The 15,939-nt window shown below is 44.1% G+C and overlaps 1 protein-coding gene across 1 annotated transcript; it reads right to left on the bottom strand.

Moving 5' to 3' along the window:
* Positions 1 to 3: 3 nt before the first annotated feature.
* On the bottom strand, positions 4 to 14,724 carry USP49 (ubiquitin specific peptidase 49). The gene is made up of 5 exons (XM_053671234.1): positions 13,379 to 14,724; positions 11,814 to 12,018; positions 8,705 to 8,813; positions 7,373 to 7,578; positions 4 to 6,393 (listed from the first exon to the last, which is right to left on the bottom strand). Exons 1-5 carry the CDS (start codon positions 14,714 to 14,716, stop codon positions 6,203 to 6,205), a joined length of 2,049 nt encoding a protein of 682 aa, XP_053527209.1. The 5' UTR covers positions 14,717 to 14,724; the 3' UTR covers positions 4 to 6,202.
* Between the last annotated feature and the right edge of the window lie 1,215 nt (positions 14,725 to 15,939).

The raw sequence follows: 15,939 nt of genomic DNA, 5'->3' as shown, positions 1-15,939 counted from the left end.
TTAATAAGAAACTTCAGCTTACAAAAACAAGGTGTAAAAAGTTGGATTTACAAAAATCATAAAAACATGATTTATATTTCACACTCAAAAGAGACAGGAACAAGCCCCAAACATGGATTGTGACAGAGGTGGTTTGCTTCATATTAAACGGAAAAAAAGCAATGGAAACTGTAGCCACCATACATTGATGTTAACATAGGATGAACCTTATTGAGGAATATCCATTTTTGAGCTTACTAGGGGAAGAAGCCATTTGGTGTTGCATAGCATGTGAGTGTGCCAGGCAGGTTTGCCAGGCACCAGGGAGGCATTGTTGCTGTAACAGAATGATAGGAGGACAGTGATGATGAGCAGGTGGGAGGCAAGGTGTTAAGTGAGCCTGGGTGATGGGCACAAAAATGAGCAACTGTCTGCCTGAGAAAACTGCTTCCTTCACAAGGAAATATTTTCTGACCCTGAAATTCATGGTAGTGCCACTGTCCAGGAGTTGGAGGTTCTTTGGGAATGGAATATGTAGTGCACTGGCCTGGAAACACTCATGTAAGAGAGATGTGGAAATAGAGACAGGTTGCCTTTGGCAACTCTTTTCAGTTCATTTACTCTAGTAGGCATTTTAAAAAATACTGCTTTTCTGTGCCAAGTCTCTCATGGAACTGGTATGGGTTTAAGGGACATGAATTGGAAAGGAGGGTCAGTATAAACGTACCATAGTGGCCTAATTGTCACAGTTGACAGATGTCTCTAGCAGTCTCTTCCCTAAAGATAAATAGGACAAAATAGTTCCTCTTGACTCTGCTGGCATAAGCCTCAGTAAGAAAGCTGTTTGAGAACTAGATTTTAAATATGTTTTCTTTTAAAAAGCACCATTCTCTTGTATTAATCAGGTAGGTCCCCCCATCTGTTAGGAGGAAGAAGTTTGAGCCAGTGAATTCAGGGCTGTGGCTGAAACCAAGACCCTTTAAGCATCTAGAGTGGGAGCACAGATGATTCGATAGATTTATGTCTTGGTGTTAAGATTGGGAAGGGTTACATACGTGAGAGCAAGGCTTAGGTTTGAAGCCATCAACTTCCAAATGGTGATCAGGAAGGACACTTTCAAGCCACAGCACAGATCTGTGCCCCTTCCGCCTGCATCAGACACTAAGGCAAACATGAGCACCTCCTGTTCTTTATAACACACTTACATCCTTGAAGTCTGCTACCAGATCCCTTAATTGTGAGTAGTCCTATTTCATAAAAACTTTCAAAGTTAAAAATCAAAACCCAGCAACAATTAAGACATGGTATCTTTCAAAATCATTATTGAAATTTCATTCAAAATTTAATATATTAGGTAACTTAAAAAAATTTTTAAAATGTTTTAGCTTCAAGTAATGTGTTCACTGTTGGATTGTAAAGCCATATGCTGGTAAGGTAAAATTTCACTTGAATTGGCTTAATTCCTCCAAGTGGTAAGACTAGCAAATAAAGCTACCAAATCTACAATTTAAAAAATAACAGTGAGTCATCATTCTATAAATCAAAGTGCTGGCTTTCACCATCCAACACATAACATTTTTCCCAAGGGAACTCAGTTTTACATCCTGTCAGTTTTCAGTCCTAATTAACACAGTACTATGAAAATCTCTTACACTACTTAGATTTTAAATGAAAACATGCCAAAAGAATAAGTATGGGAAGAATCCACAAAAATGACTGTTCACCTCAATGCTATAGTATGTATAGTATACTTAGGGTAATTGATGGGTTGAATGAGTACACAGTATTTCAAGTCAAAGCCATAGATCAAGAGAATGTGGATAATTTAAATGCGGAAGATAAAAACTAAACTCACAGTCACATTTAGAAGGCGCTTTCAGCTGTAGTGCTAACTTAAAAGAATCTGAGCCACCACAGAGATGCATACCCAGTAAAAAAACTAAGTGGCCATGGAAGGTTTTACTCCAAAGAGAGAAACTCCTCACCTAACTAAACCAGTGCTGGGCTGAGGGACCCCGTTATTAAATGTGCTTTGAGTGGTGAGCTTCTCAAACACCCTTTGGTGAAATCTCATGACCCAGTGGAAAGTGTGAGGTTGGAGTAAAAGGACATGCTGTGAACAGCCCTGCAGGTGAGCAGACTGGGTCTTAACCTTCCACAGCTACTCGGCACCATCCCAGTCGGCATCTGCAGGGTGAAAGGGGTGGGCAGGTTCTTTGAGCCTTCTCTTCTGCATGTTACACAGTGCACTGGCTTGCTTTATCATCTAAATTAAAGGCTCACAGATAAGGGATTGTGTTCTACACTGCCTTCTGAAATTTCCTGCAAAAGAACTTCAGAACTAATGAAGGTAGCACTTCAGGGGGAACCATTTTTGTTTGACATCTACCATAATTTGCCCAGCATTAGAAAAATGAAAAAGCCTTTTTTGAATGTTTGTGCTCTCCCAACCAGCTGGAAAAGCAGCCCTTCTGCTCATAAGATACACCCCCAGATTGGAGTGTAGTATATGGTTAAGAAAGGTGGCCCTCCCAGCTTGATTTGAAAAGGCTCGATTGAGCTAACGTTTTAAACATAAAAAGGGTGGTTAAAAAGAGTGGGGTACAAAGTCTGCCTTGAGAAGCAGACATTTCATGAATAATCACAAATACAGATTTTGGACATTACAGAAAATTTCAGACCTTGCTAGTAAGAGTAATTTGCTTTCACATAAGAGATATGAAATGCTTTTTAAAAATCTGATACCAAGTGTCCTTTACACTATACAAACCAGTTTGCCACTTGAAATGACAAGAAGGAATCCTATAATCTGTTCAATTCCATGCAAACCGTAATTGGGTACAAGGCACCAAATTTTATGAATTGTATAAAATTAGATCACAAAGCTTTATCAATAAGTAGAACAAACTCCATCTCTCCTTCCCTGCCTACCCACCCACATCCCACCCCCCACACCCAACCAAGTTTTCATTTCTGCACTACTGTTGACCTCTTAGGCTTAGGCTGGGGGCTGGCTAGGGCCACATCCCCACTGCCAGCCAACCCACTCCCTTAGTTCTTGCACTTGGATGGAACTGTAAGCATAGGAAGAGAAGGGAACTCATACAATCATTGACTCTAGAAGCCTTATCATTAAAAACAAAAATAAACTCTGCTATTGAGTCCATAGGACACATTAACACTTCTATAGTTTCCAATTTTATTCATGACATTTAAAGAGACATCTGGAAATTCTTTACAGTGTGGCACCACCCCCCAAGCCTGAGAGGGGCTGGATCAAAGCTGGCAAGAGCTCTGTCCACTATTTAATAAGAGCTTCAGTTTCTGGCTGTTGAGGGCATTCCTAATCTCTTTTGCGCTAGCATGGATGCTCATCTCCGAGGCAACCACAAGTAGGAAGGTCAAGCTAGACTGAGGTAAAAATCCTTTTTGAGGGCCAGGGTGCATTATTCATCTTGGCTGGCTACAGTGGAAAGTAAACACACCAGCCAACTGCTGAGGGTTCCTGGAACGGGATGCTAACTAGGGTCCGGGAGAGAAGCGGGTCTGTAAGGTTCAGTCAGGAGATCTTGGGTTTGGTTTGGCAGCATCTAGTTAACTTCTACCTGGCTCTTCTTTTCTTTAAAATGTTTCAATTTAAAGTGTTGTAAGATGCAGCTAAGAAATTCATCTACTTCCAAAATGTAAATAAATTAAAGGCAAAGGGACGTTTCCCTCACAACAGCCATTGACTTATGTAGCAGGGATCTCTTCTTTAATAAAAAACCATAAATACGAACATCTCAACAGGGCCTGGTGCTGCTGCCGCCTCTGGGTACCTGAGGGTCTGTGATTGCGGGGCCGCCTTCGGGAGCACGCAGCTCAGTGAGGACTCTGGTGTTGGTTTCTATTCCAACTCATTTTAAACCATTTTATTAATTTGATACAGGGGTGTTTGTAAAACAAGTGCTTAATTTAGCTAAAGTTTTAATCTGCTTAATGTCCTTATAATATTTGGTATAAAACTATTTTTAACAATTAAATTTGAAGGTCATTTAATTTTTCATTAAATGTTCATTTTTCTCAAATATTTCTCCTGGACAGTCTGAAGGATGAAGTAGATGCTCTACTGGTTCTCCATCCGCAGTTCTCCTTTTCTGGAATAATATTGCATTCAGTGAAAAATGAGGCACAGCTTACATTTTGCTTTCCTTTTTACTCTCCTGGGTGTTTTTTTGTTTTGTTTTGTTTTGTTTTGTTTTGTTAATGTCCTTTTCTGTTGTCACAAAAAGTCATCATCGCCCACGCCGGCTTAAAAGTGTGGATCTAGAGAGTGTAGTTTCCCGTCAGAGCCCCTGGTGGCGTGGGTGCTGTGGCACTTTAAACAGTGTCCAGGAGAGGGCGAGCCCAGGCCAAGCTTAGACAAAGAAGCCTGCAGTAGACAATATAAACCAAATAGCATAAAAAATGCTATACGCTATCGCTTCCAAATAAAAGCTAAATATTACAGAAACCTCACAGTGTTGGAAAAAGCAAGTTTAAAATATAGTCACTCCCCCCTTCCTTATCAGGGTAAGCCATTTTCTGTCTGAATTTCCTCTATGTCTCAGTGCTGTCTGGCTGATCCTGTGGGAGAGTTTATCTCAAAAGAGGTCAAAAACAAATGCTACACATCTGCTCCAGAATGTGGCTCATCAACAGTGCTAAAGCTATGACCCTTATTCATTATCCTCTTTTCCCAATTTCCGACTCCTCCCCAAACTTACTTCCACATCTGTTCCCTTCAAGTGACAACTGTACTTCTACCTGAATTGAAATATGAATATGATATACTCAGTCAAAAGATGAGCATTCATATGACAGGCTGAGGCAGGTTGCAGCAACTGTACAACAAGAGTTACAGTTTGTATTCACTTGTACCGGCGAGTCAAAGTGAAGGACTGAGATGGGAAATTCATTGGTGCCTGATGGGGAGCAAGGTTTCCACCTGGGCAATTTCATTTCACTTAGGAACTGACCCAGTTTAGAAAGAAAGACCTATTTTACTAGCACTGGAGTACGAGACGGGGCACTCTTGCTTTCTCTGGTGGACTCACTGTGGCTCAGTGAAGAAACGAGAGGGGTCATCAGATTGGGAGGAAACAGGTCAGAGCCGTCGGCAGTTAACTGCTCAGACACAGGAGACAGGTTTCCTAAGTCCCAGGAAAGCAAAAACTCCCAAACCTTGTGGTGAACAATAATGTTCTAACCTTCCAGTAGCAAGAAAGAAGCTTTGAGCTAAGAAAGCTGCATGTTGCACCAGTAAGAACCGGTGACAGGCATTCAGAGCAGCCCTGGGCCACCAGCTATTCCCGCCCACCCTCAAATGAGTTCTGAGAAAGCCTTAGACAACTGACTTAAACACTAGTTTAAACCAAACCTTAGACCCTGACCTGACCCAGGATTTGCCACAGAATTGGGTAGCCAGAGTGCCCTTAGGCTCAGTAAGCAACAAAGAACACGCCGTGTGCCAGTTTACTGATCCCCGTATGAACTGCTCCTTTAGAATGAAGGGATGGTCGTGTCAGTCTCGGAAGATGTGGCATGATTAAATGAGCAGCATCCAGGGAGGGCATGAGATGGAAAAAACCTCCCATTTGGTGTGGGGAAGTTTGCTCCATGATCTCACTCCAATCTTTAACTGCTATCCCCCCAAAAGGTCAGTCTGCAAGTTTTCAACCCTTGAAGGTTACTTCCTTTGTAGGAACAATTCCTTAGACTTCACCTGCTGCCTTGGAACCAATTCCATCCAGCAAGCTGCCAGCCTGGGGCCCTCCTCACGTGCTTCATCCAGGGCTACTCACATCAGGAGGGTTCTTCTGGTGCCGCACGGAGGTCCTGATTAGCAGAAAGGTCACATACTGGAGAGAAAACATGGCTCCTCTCCTGGCTGGATAGGATCGATTTCCTCCCTCTTTGCTCTACCCAGCTCCCTCTATATTCAGAAATAATTGAGGAAAGAATCTTCATTCACGTTACTCCTTTTTGATTTGTTTTATCAAAGGAGGGAATTTCCAAATCCATTCAAAAGAAAGTGACTACAGATTTTACGATAGTACATGAGTCACCTGGCACCTTCAGCTCTAGACTCAGGGAGGCGAACCTAGGAACCTGTTCCTGCAGTAAACCTTACTTCCTATAAGAGGAAAGATGTGTGGACACCAATTGTTTAAAAGCAAGCCGGTTTTTGATGTGTGCCTCCCATTCAGGGGAAGGTCCGTGGTCTGCCCTCATTGTTGTTGCTGGGCTGCACCTGAGCTTGGAGTTGGGTTTCTGAGATCCTTGCATTGCCCTGAACTGTTCTTTGAGTGTAAAAAAGGATGTAGGCTTGAGTTTTGCACACTTCATCGACACTGCATACATTCAGCTTTGAGTCATTGCAGTGGACCCAAAAACCTAGGAAACCAAAGGAAAGAAAGGGTAAATGACCATCCAACTTGTATTTCCAATCAGCAGGCAAAACCAGGAGATGAAGAAAGGGACAGAGGAGTGTGAAGAGAGCAACCCTCGATTATTGGTTGGTGGGGGAGAGACAAGTGAGTGAAACCGAGAGACTTCCCTGTACACTGGCTTTTACCCCAGCAAACCCCACCACCACATTGCTCCCAATATTAACTGACCACACTTTTTATCCTAATTGTATTCGGACCTTTCATCCTCCCCTGGCCTTCTACAAAGACAGCCATGAGACTGCAGGAGAAGAAAAGGAAAGAGAAAGAGGACAGGGGAAATGTAAATAGAGAAGAGTAATAAAGGAAAATCTAGAGAGGAATAAAAAGTTATTTGATTACAGGCTCACTCTGGCTGCCCAAGGGCTGAGGGGTTCAAGATCAGTACTCTTCTGAAAAGACCTTTGCAACCCACTAGCTGGGCGGCTCTGCCTTGGGGACAAGGACTAAAAGCTTCTTGAGAGGGGTCCTTGTATCCCCACACCTTCCATCATCATATGGGATATAGTACAGACATAGTAAATGCTCAGTAAATGTCCTCAACTTTATTAGGAGCTGAGGCTAATGAGATTCATACAGTATCTCCAAGAGGTTAGATGAGTCATATCATTTCTGCATAACCAAGAAAGAAACAGAGGTCTGCAGCAGTGTCAATAATAATGACAACCTCAAACATCAACTGAGCATAATGTGCTAGGCACATGCTAAGCACTTTTACATGTGTCGGTTCTTGTTACTTTTTAGAACAATCTTATGTTGTTACTTAGTAATATATCAGAAATTCCAATCAAACTTCCATAATTCTTCCAATGGGACTTAAGTGTATGTAACATCCTCCTATAGATGAAATAAAAAGGAAAGAAATGAAATGTGGACAAACCAACCCTTTTCCGTGTCCCCCACCCTACAGAGTAAAGCGCACGCACCTCCCTCTGTGTTGTAGCAATAGGCTGTGTAGTGTCCTGAGCCAAACCCTTTCCCGTGATGCATGACCACTGCGGAGAGATCATAGGCAAAGGTCTCTTTGTCAAGAGAGGAGAGCATGTCCCTGCAGCAGTAAGGTTCCATGGTTAATACCTGGTCAAAGACGACATGGACCCCAATCTTCTCTCGATGATTACGGCCAGACCACCTAGAACATGGATATAAACTTCTTACTAGTAAAAAATGGCATAAGTGATCAGAGGTATGAGGGGACCCCCCCAAAACCAGAATTATCTTCTGGAGGGCAGGTCCTTTATAGTACAGGCTTCCCCCACTAGGTGAGTGTTCTAGGAACCCCTCTGTATCAGTGTACCGGCTGGCGTTGTTGTGAGAGGCTGCGTTTGGCTTCAGTGAATTTTTTGAAGACTCTTTTAATGCGTCTGCCTATTTCATGATGGGTGATTTATGAGCGCACCTGCCCACATTGCAGTCAGTGTTCAGCAGTTTTGACCAACAACGGCATGACCCCCGTGCCCCACCCTCCCTATTCACCCAGTTTCTCCCTGAGTGATTTCTTTGTTTGTTTCCCTGGATGAAAAAAGTCCTCAAAAGGAAACATTTTCCTGATGTGGAAGAGTTGAAATGAAAAACGATAGAAGCACTAAAAGGCATCAAAATCAACAAGTTCAAAAACTCTTTTGAGCAGTGGAAAAAATGTCTTACAGATGTAGTGCATCAAATGGAGAGTACTTTGAAGGTGACAGAAGTTTAAACATGTAGGAATACAGTTTTTATAAATCCTGAGGTTTTTTTGTTTGTTTTTTTTTAGTACCACCTCATATAGGTAAAACTGGGAACTGAGAAAACCCTCAGGCTTTGGTTTTCACACCAATAAAACAGTAATAGTCAATGTACGCATATATTTCTTGTGAATGTGCCATGATGTATCCTGAAACTACAGATCCCTAAACAACCGATTCAGGCAATAATCTTTTGTAGCTTACTGCCTGCCCTTCTTTTTGCAGATTATCTCATACTTGATTCTAAAGATGACTTTCTATAAGCACAAGTGAGGCTAGAAAATCTTTAAGCACAGACACCTGGTGCAGGCTGGCCAGTTAAATGGGGCCATGAGAACAGAAGCCGGACCTGCTGGGCCCCAACATCAATGTGCCTCCCTGCGCATGGTACATTGGAATCTCCATGGAAAGCACAAGCTCCTTAAGGAACCATCATCCCCTCCCAACAGCAGAGACTTGTGTCTTCACCATTTGCTTTTGAAGCAGTTGTTCCTACAGTTTACAGCCACCTGGGGTGCCCAAGAGCAAGCTCACCTGAATCTTTTAAGGTGCAGCCGGAGGACCTGAGGTAGTCTGTAGATCATTAACTGCTTTCTAGCTTCACTCAGAACAAGGGGTTTGGGATTGGATCTTCGTCGTTTGCCTATATGGTTTGGAAAGGTACAAGACATAGATGGTGAGGAGTCTCATTTTTCCCAGCTGTGGTGGAGACGATGACTTGGCATTCAGTACACACTTTCCTTATTTCTAATATTTAAACCTCAGTTTTCTCTGGGCAGCTATATGACCCTCTCTGACTGCATTTCCCAGCCTCACGTCTACATGCCGTGGCCGTGGGAGTCCTGGCAGAGATGAACTGAATGACTGACTGTGTGGCATTCTTGGGATGGCAGCTTCAAGAGGGCTGACTCAGTCGTAGGATACATCCTTTGTCCTTCCTGCTGTTCACAAGCATTGGAATTCCTCTGGGACCATGAGGTAATCTTGAGGATGGGAGCCCTGAACTAAGGCAGCAAACCTGAAAGATGGAAGGGACTTGGGAATGCAAGCCCCAGAATGTCCTTCGGACTTCTTTTACATAACAGAAGAAAAAAATATGTCTCATTTTAAGTCATTGTTATTTGAGTTGACTTAACAGCAGCTAAACCTAATTCTGATACATCCACTTTCATGTTTGCCATCAGCAATTTCCAAAATATGTGTGGGTTTAGCATGACACACTCCTGATGTCATGGGCTTTAGTGGAATATCATGCAAGGTCACCACAATAACATGCACACAGAGGCATATGTTAGGGTTCTAGGCCTTTAAATACGGGCTTACAACTTAAATTATGATATATCATAATATGTCTTTAAGAGCTTTTTGTTTTCATCGGAAAGGCCTAATTCTATTTCCTGCTCACAGCTAGTTGTATGCGCTATTGGACAAGTTACTCAAAACTCTGAATCTCAGTTTGCTTTCCTGTGCAATGGGGAATAATGCATGTATTATTTGGAAAAAGGTAAGAAATACAGTATTACTAAGGGACAAAGTATTTAAACAGATTTCCCCCCAGCATGATAAGCTTGTGGCATATACAAATATTTAGAAAAGAACTTTTTTTGGTTTTACACTTTTATGATGTAGTTAGTTTTGGAAGTACATTCCTTGGATAAAAAGCACACTGCTGGACCTGCAGGACAAGGCTGACAGGCTGGCCGGTGGGAACAAAGCTCTTCATTTCCTTTAGCAGCCTTCTCTATAACCATTTACTGATGACTGCTGTTATTAACTAAGCTGGTGAATGGATAGGAATATGAAATTAGTTAGTGGTCCACTTGTGGTGCCTGCTAATACTTGTCTATGAGCTGATACCATGGTCTCAGTGTCTAAAGAGCTTGAGATGTGATTCCGAGTCCTGCCCGCACCTTCTGTGATAACAGGACGTGGGGCTGTGGCTTCTCATATGGACCACAGCAGAGCGAGTGTGCCACCGCATCCGCTAGGGCTGCCAGTCAGGACGTGTGGGGGCGTGAACAGAAAGAGAATTCAAAGCAGCGCCTGGCCTTATTTTACATTCCTATTCACCAGCAGATTTTTGAAAATTATTGTAACCTGGGAACCCTGGCAGTGACTGCCACTGTCAGCAGAGGGAGTAGATGAGCTAAAATGAAGGCCACATAGACTCTGGCTTTGTTTTCCGAAAATGAAATTCACAAAGAAAAAGAAATTACTGATTCAATTGAGATTGATCGGTTCTGTCTCCATTTGATTAAGCTGGTCACAAAGAGAGGTGGAAGGCTCATAGTTTTGAAAACTCACAAGCAAAAGAGTCACTTCATCCCTTCCCTTTACCGTAGCTCTCCTTCCCTGCCGTCATGTGAGCCTGCCTGCAGAAACCTCAACAAACCAGCACGTCTGGCGACCAGAAAAACCACCTTTTCTTGCAAAGATAAATAAAGGGATTTCTTGCCTAATCTATCAAGTCCGAGAATGATGGAATTAAAGCTGTTTACATCCTTCTGCTGTCCCTTACAAGTAAAAAGTTTTATGAATAAATATTTTTAAAAACTGATACTGCTCTAATAAGATAATTTAAGTCACTGCCTAGGTATCTCAGTATAGATCAGGATACGTGAGTCTACAGTTAATCAAGTACAGCATTTCAAATTTTGTTTTAAAATAGTAAAGTAATATCAAGTATTACTTTTGACATTTGTCCTGATTCTTCAGAGAACAGGTTTCCCACAATTTACAATGAAAAAATATGCAAATAATTAAAATGGACAATTATAAGATTTTTGTTCCCAAAACATGTACAACTATTATATGGCAAGTTGATTTCTAGATCTCTGCACAATCCATTAATTTTAGTTTCCAAGTCTTTATACACTAACAAACTCACACATGAGCTTCTAAACATTTGCTCTGCATTTCCGTGGCACATGCCAAGTTAACAGAAGTACTGAGCATTGGTGTGACGGGGCAGAAGAGGCCTCCCTTACACAGGGCATCCCTGTGTAAGGTGCCCAGGAAACCAAATGGAAAGAGTTCCACTTTAAAATTAAAGCCACGATAGAGAAACACTTCCTTTTGACCCCCTCCAAAATGCCAACCTTTCAAGCTTGTGAAGAAACAAATGCAGAATGTACTTCCACAGAGCAATGCACCTTACGACTTGCTTTCCTGATCTTATTGTACAGACCTTTAGCATCTCTTCTGTTACTTTAAATCTACAAGTTCAGTACAAAAGTACACTTTTTTGATGCCATAGCCCTCAAACAGACTATGTCACCTGAATTTAGATGAAATAAGAACTGTCAGACTCTATATTCATGAACTTCAGGGAGCACCTATGTAGCACTATGAAGCTAATAAGCACTCACATTCTTGGAGTCCCCATTTCAGGACCCACACTTTCAAGTGCCTCCCACGATAACAGCTAATGTCAATCACACCAGAAGTCAAAGGAGGCACTCAGTACTCCTAGGGTTGGTTTTGTTTTGTGATAGGGTTTATATGCTTATTTTCAGTATAATGGGAGGGAAAACATGCTTTCGAATCACTCAGTATTATCAGTGTGACTCTCGATTAAAAGAGGTGCCTTAAACTGATACTCTAGTCGCTCACACGCCCCCCCACCCCCAGCCCCAGCACTCACTGTTACACTGGTCACAGGCGTAGATTCTCCCTTCTAGGGCCTCTGTCTCTGTGAACTTGGCCAGCATCTCAGTGAGCAGGCACTCTGTCTGATCCGAAGGGACAAACCCCTTTTCTATGCAGTGATAGCGTTCAGGGAATTCCAGGGACAGATCCCAAAAGGGCTCAATGGTGTTGGATTTGTAATTGCATGATATACATGTGACCTAGAATTAAAAGATTGATTTACAGGTTATAACTCCATGCTTCCCACATACATTTTTGCTTGATTTATACATGACACATAACTTGACCCAAACTAAGTGTACTGCTTTTAAAAAATATTTTATTTTTTAGGGAAAGGGGAAGGGAGAGAGAAAGAGAAGGAGGAAAACAGCAATGTGTAAGAGGAACATTAACTGGTTGCCTCTTGCACGCCCCCAACCGTGGCCTGCAACCCAGGCACATGCCCTGGCTGAGAATTGAACAAGGGACCTTTTGGTTCACTGGCCAGAGCTCAACCAGCTGAGCCACACAAGCCAGAGTGTGTACGATTTTCAAAAAATATTTTAATTATAATATTAAACATAACTTTAAGAGAATCGGAGCATGTTACTTCTGTGTATATTTCTAACAACGTGATTCTAGCTGCACCTGGAAAACCACCGCGCACAGAGGCCCTTACCCGCACCTTCCTCTCTCCTCCTCGTCCAAAGCACATGCTCTACCGGACTCACTGCCGCGGTGCAGGCTGCGGGTTACCCTGAAATCTGCCTGCGATGGAGAATCTGCAGACTCCCGTCTGTTTCTCTCGTCCCCACACTCCTTCCTCTTCGAGCCTTTGCTCCCTCCATGCGGTCCTAACTTGCCTCTTTTGGCCCCTAGTTCTTGTAGCGTCCTTGACCCTGTGTCCACAGAGACTCCCAGTACCTGTGACTAGGACTCCTCGGATGCTCCTCTCTTCCTACGGACCTCAGAGCAATAGGAAATGCCGATAAATACTCCCCTTTCAAATGCTAACAGCCTACATAAACTTTCTCTCCCCATCTCACTCAGCATTCTTTTAAAACCTTCAATATCAACACCCAAACCTCGGTTAGCATGGAGGTTTTACCTGAGTCTCTGAAGTGGCCTACATTTTTAACTTTAAAAATTCCCTTTCTTCATTTTCTCACAAAGCCTTATCTGTGAGTCTTTGCTTCTGTCCCTACATGGCTAAAGATCTAGAAAATGAAAGGTAATGGGGAACAGGAGGGAGGCTTGTTTGGGCCTTCGGCAGCCTCCTAGCCATGTTCCTCCCTTCCTTGTATGTGAAGAATGTCTAATTAGGAAGAATAATACTCTTTAAGCTACTGTGGAACCAGGGTTACAGGCAAATTATTCAATTTCCTAAAACTGATCAAAGGATTGTATGCCAACCAAGGGTACTTAATCATAATGAGAATATTACATTACCCATGTTGTCCTTAAAGGTTAGCAACATTCACTGAAATGAAGTGATATGGCAAGTTCACCCGGAGGCCAAACTCTAACAAGCCACCCTCCAACGTCATGGGCAGAGCTGGGATAGGGTGGACACACACCTACCTGACTGAGTAGCTGCCCGTGAAATATGGTGTTCACCACCTTTAAGACCTGTTTGGTGAGCTTCCTCTGGGAGAAGGGGATGAGGATCCGGCGCGCCGTGCCCTCAGACTCGAGTTCCTGCTGCACTTTGTGCAACAGCTCGCAGAGAAACTCCTGAGCGTCCTGCTGGTCGTAGCCACGGAAGGCGGGGATCAGACTCCACACGGAGTGAAGCATGGCGAAGGGTGACACCAGGGCCCACTTCCCGGACCACATGACTCGGAACAGGGTGTGCAGTTCGTGGCAAAGGGAGATGTGCTTTGAGCTGGGCTCCTTGTTCTGGATGAGTTCTAGACTCCTGGTGATGGAGGCCCCACCATTCCAACGGAGGCGGTCCTGCTCGCAATACTCAGCCCTGTCACTCCTTGGTGACAGCTCCATGGTGGAGCTGCTGGCCAACCTGCCCGAGAGGGACGCCTTCCCATTGGTGGCTCTGGAAAAGAGTTGTTCTGTTTTGGAAGGGTCGAGGTTCAGGAAACACTCTCGGAACTTTTGGAGGTGGCTGAGCACCTGCAGGATAGAGTTCATGTAGCAGGTGTTGCCCAGGTTGCGGAGGCCGGTGACGCCCGGAGCCACAGCTGGTGTACGTCGCGGGGGAAGGCGGCCAGTGGTGGGCGTGCGCGGGGTGGCGGGGCGCGGGGCAGCGGCGCGGGGTGTGTGCAGCAGAAGGCGTGCGCTCTTGCGTGGAGGGGCACTGGCCAGCTCTTCCAGCAGCCGCCGTTTGACCTCGAGCCGCCGCTGTCGTGCCGCTTCCTTCTTGCGCTCCAGTGCCTCCTCGCGCCGCTGCTGCTCCAGTTTTGCCTGACCACGGGAACTCTTCTCGAACCAGAGTCGGAGCGTCTTGGCTAGCAGGCGCTGGCGCCGGTACCACAGAGCCGTGAGCATCTGCGGCTGTCCCTGAGGAGTGCACGGTGGAGGGGACGTGTCCTCACCACAGGCCATGGACCGCAGTGACCGGCCTCGTCTCCCAGGCGGGTCCTGCTTCTGGCCCCTGACCGCCAGGAGGGAGCTTCTCAGCAGCTTCAGGTCCCCCTCTGGGTTATCATTGAGCACGTAATCCTTGCACAGGTAACAGAATACGTAGAGATCCCGGACCTCCATGGCAAGTGGGTGTCCAGTTTCTTCAAAGTGTTTAAGGGCGTGGTCCTCGATGTAGCGGCCACAGGCCACGTGGGAGCACTTGAGACAAGCCCACACCGACTCCGTGGTGGTGCACTCCCTACAGCACCACTTCTGAGGGTTCAGGATGGAGTGGTCCTGGGCCAGCCGCAAGCGCCCTACATGTTTGCATCTATCCATGTCTTACAAAAGGCTCCACTCTTTCAACCTGCCACAACAGGGCCAGAGAGAGAGAGAGAGAGAGAGAGAGAGAGAGAGAGAGAGAGAGAGAGAGAGAGAGAGAGAGAGAGAGAGAGACAAAGCTTTCAGCAAAAATATTTTCCTAGAAAAAGGCTTACAACTGACATTTTCAACTCAATACTCATTCTCAATTCAAAATTGGTTCCTTTGGAAGTTAAAAAAAGAAAAGAAAACTTGGTGCGGCATGAGGATTACAGAAAGGCAAATTCCCTAAAAAGGAAGAATCATAAAGTACTATATGGAGGGCCTTAGCACCAGTTTGAAACTTTCCATTTTTTAAGCCTATTTTAATCAGCTAATTTTTATATGAGGCTGATTTTGTGTTCCTTAGGATTACCTTTATTTCACATTGTACCTGAGTAGTCACCAGGAGAAAGAAACTTGCATTCTCAACCACTTCTGCACTGATGACGTCCTGGAAAGGAAGCTTCTACATCTCATACTGATCAAGACACGACTGGCTGTACGAAGAATGGGACGGGGGGAGGGGAGAGGAGGAGACACAGACAGTGTGTCAAACATCAGCAGGAGAGAGGAAGACCTTCAACCAAAAAGGCAATCTTAGGTAGGTCTCGGTGTATTTCAAAGCACAGACAACAGGATAAGGTAAAAGTAAGAAAGAAAAAGTTATCTACAGTACAAAATATCACTTTTATTTTCCTGAGTCCGAAGAACCTGATGGAGGAAGTAGACTGTGAGCCTCCATCTAAGTTAACATTGTGTACATTTACTGTGGTCCATCTGTGTTCCCCCCATTCATATGCTAAAATGTATCCTCCTGGAAGATGGTATTAGGAGTGGGGGCCTTTGGAAGGTGATTAGATCATAAATGGCTTGACCTTTCTGGGATGAGCTCTCACCAATGAGACTAACTTAGTGCCCTTAGAAAAGACTCCTTCGCCCCTTCTGCCCTGTGGGGACACAGTGAAGAGCTGTGTATGGCTATGAACCAGGAAGTCCTTACTGGACATGGAACCTGGTGCCACGATCTCGGACTTCCCAGCCTCCAGAACTGTGAGAAATAAATGTTTGTTGTTTGTAAGACACACAGTGTGCGGTATTTTTGGCATAGCAGCCCTGAATGAGTAAGAAAATGTCTCTTTTTGAAAAGAACATGCACATCTTGTAGAAAGGTGGAAAAACTTTTCCTTTCTTTACTGAAA

The sequence above is a fragment of the Artibeus jamaicensis genome, unplaced genomic scaffold, assembly GCF_021234435.1.
Source record: "Artibeus jamaicensis isolate MK-2021 breed Jamaican fruit bat unplaced genomic scaffold, CSHL_Jam_final contig_1803, whole genome shotgun sequence".
Classification (NCBI taxonomy): domain Eukaryota; kingdom Metazoa; phylum Chordata; class Mammalia; order Chiroptera; family Phyllostomidae; genus Artibeus; species Artibeus jamaicensis.
Note: the sequence above shows the minus strand (reverse complement) of the source record. Positions and strands in the feature narration are given on the sequence as shown.

Excerpts from the sequence above, each read along its gene's own strand:
- USP49 (XM_053671234.1), bottom strand. The coding sequence starts at position 14,716 with ATGGATAGATGCAAACATGTAGGGCGCTTGCGGCTGGCCCAGGACCAC. Across the intron at positions 8,814-11,813 it reads CGCCTGTGACCAGTGTAACA|GCAAACGACGAAGATCCAAT; the intron begins GTGAGTGCTGGG and ends CAAACCATATAG. Across the intron at positions 7,579-8,704 it reads CTGCACCTTAAAAGATTCAG|GTGGTCTGGCCGTAATCATC; the intron begins GTGAGCTTGCTC and ends TCCATGTTCTAG.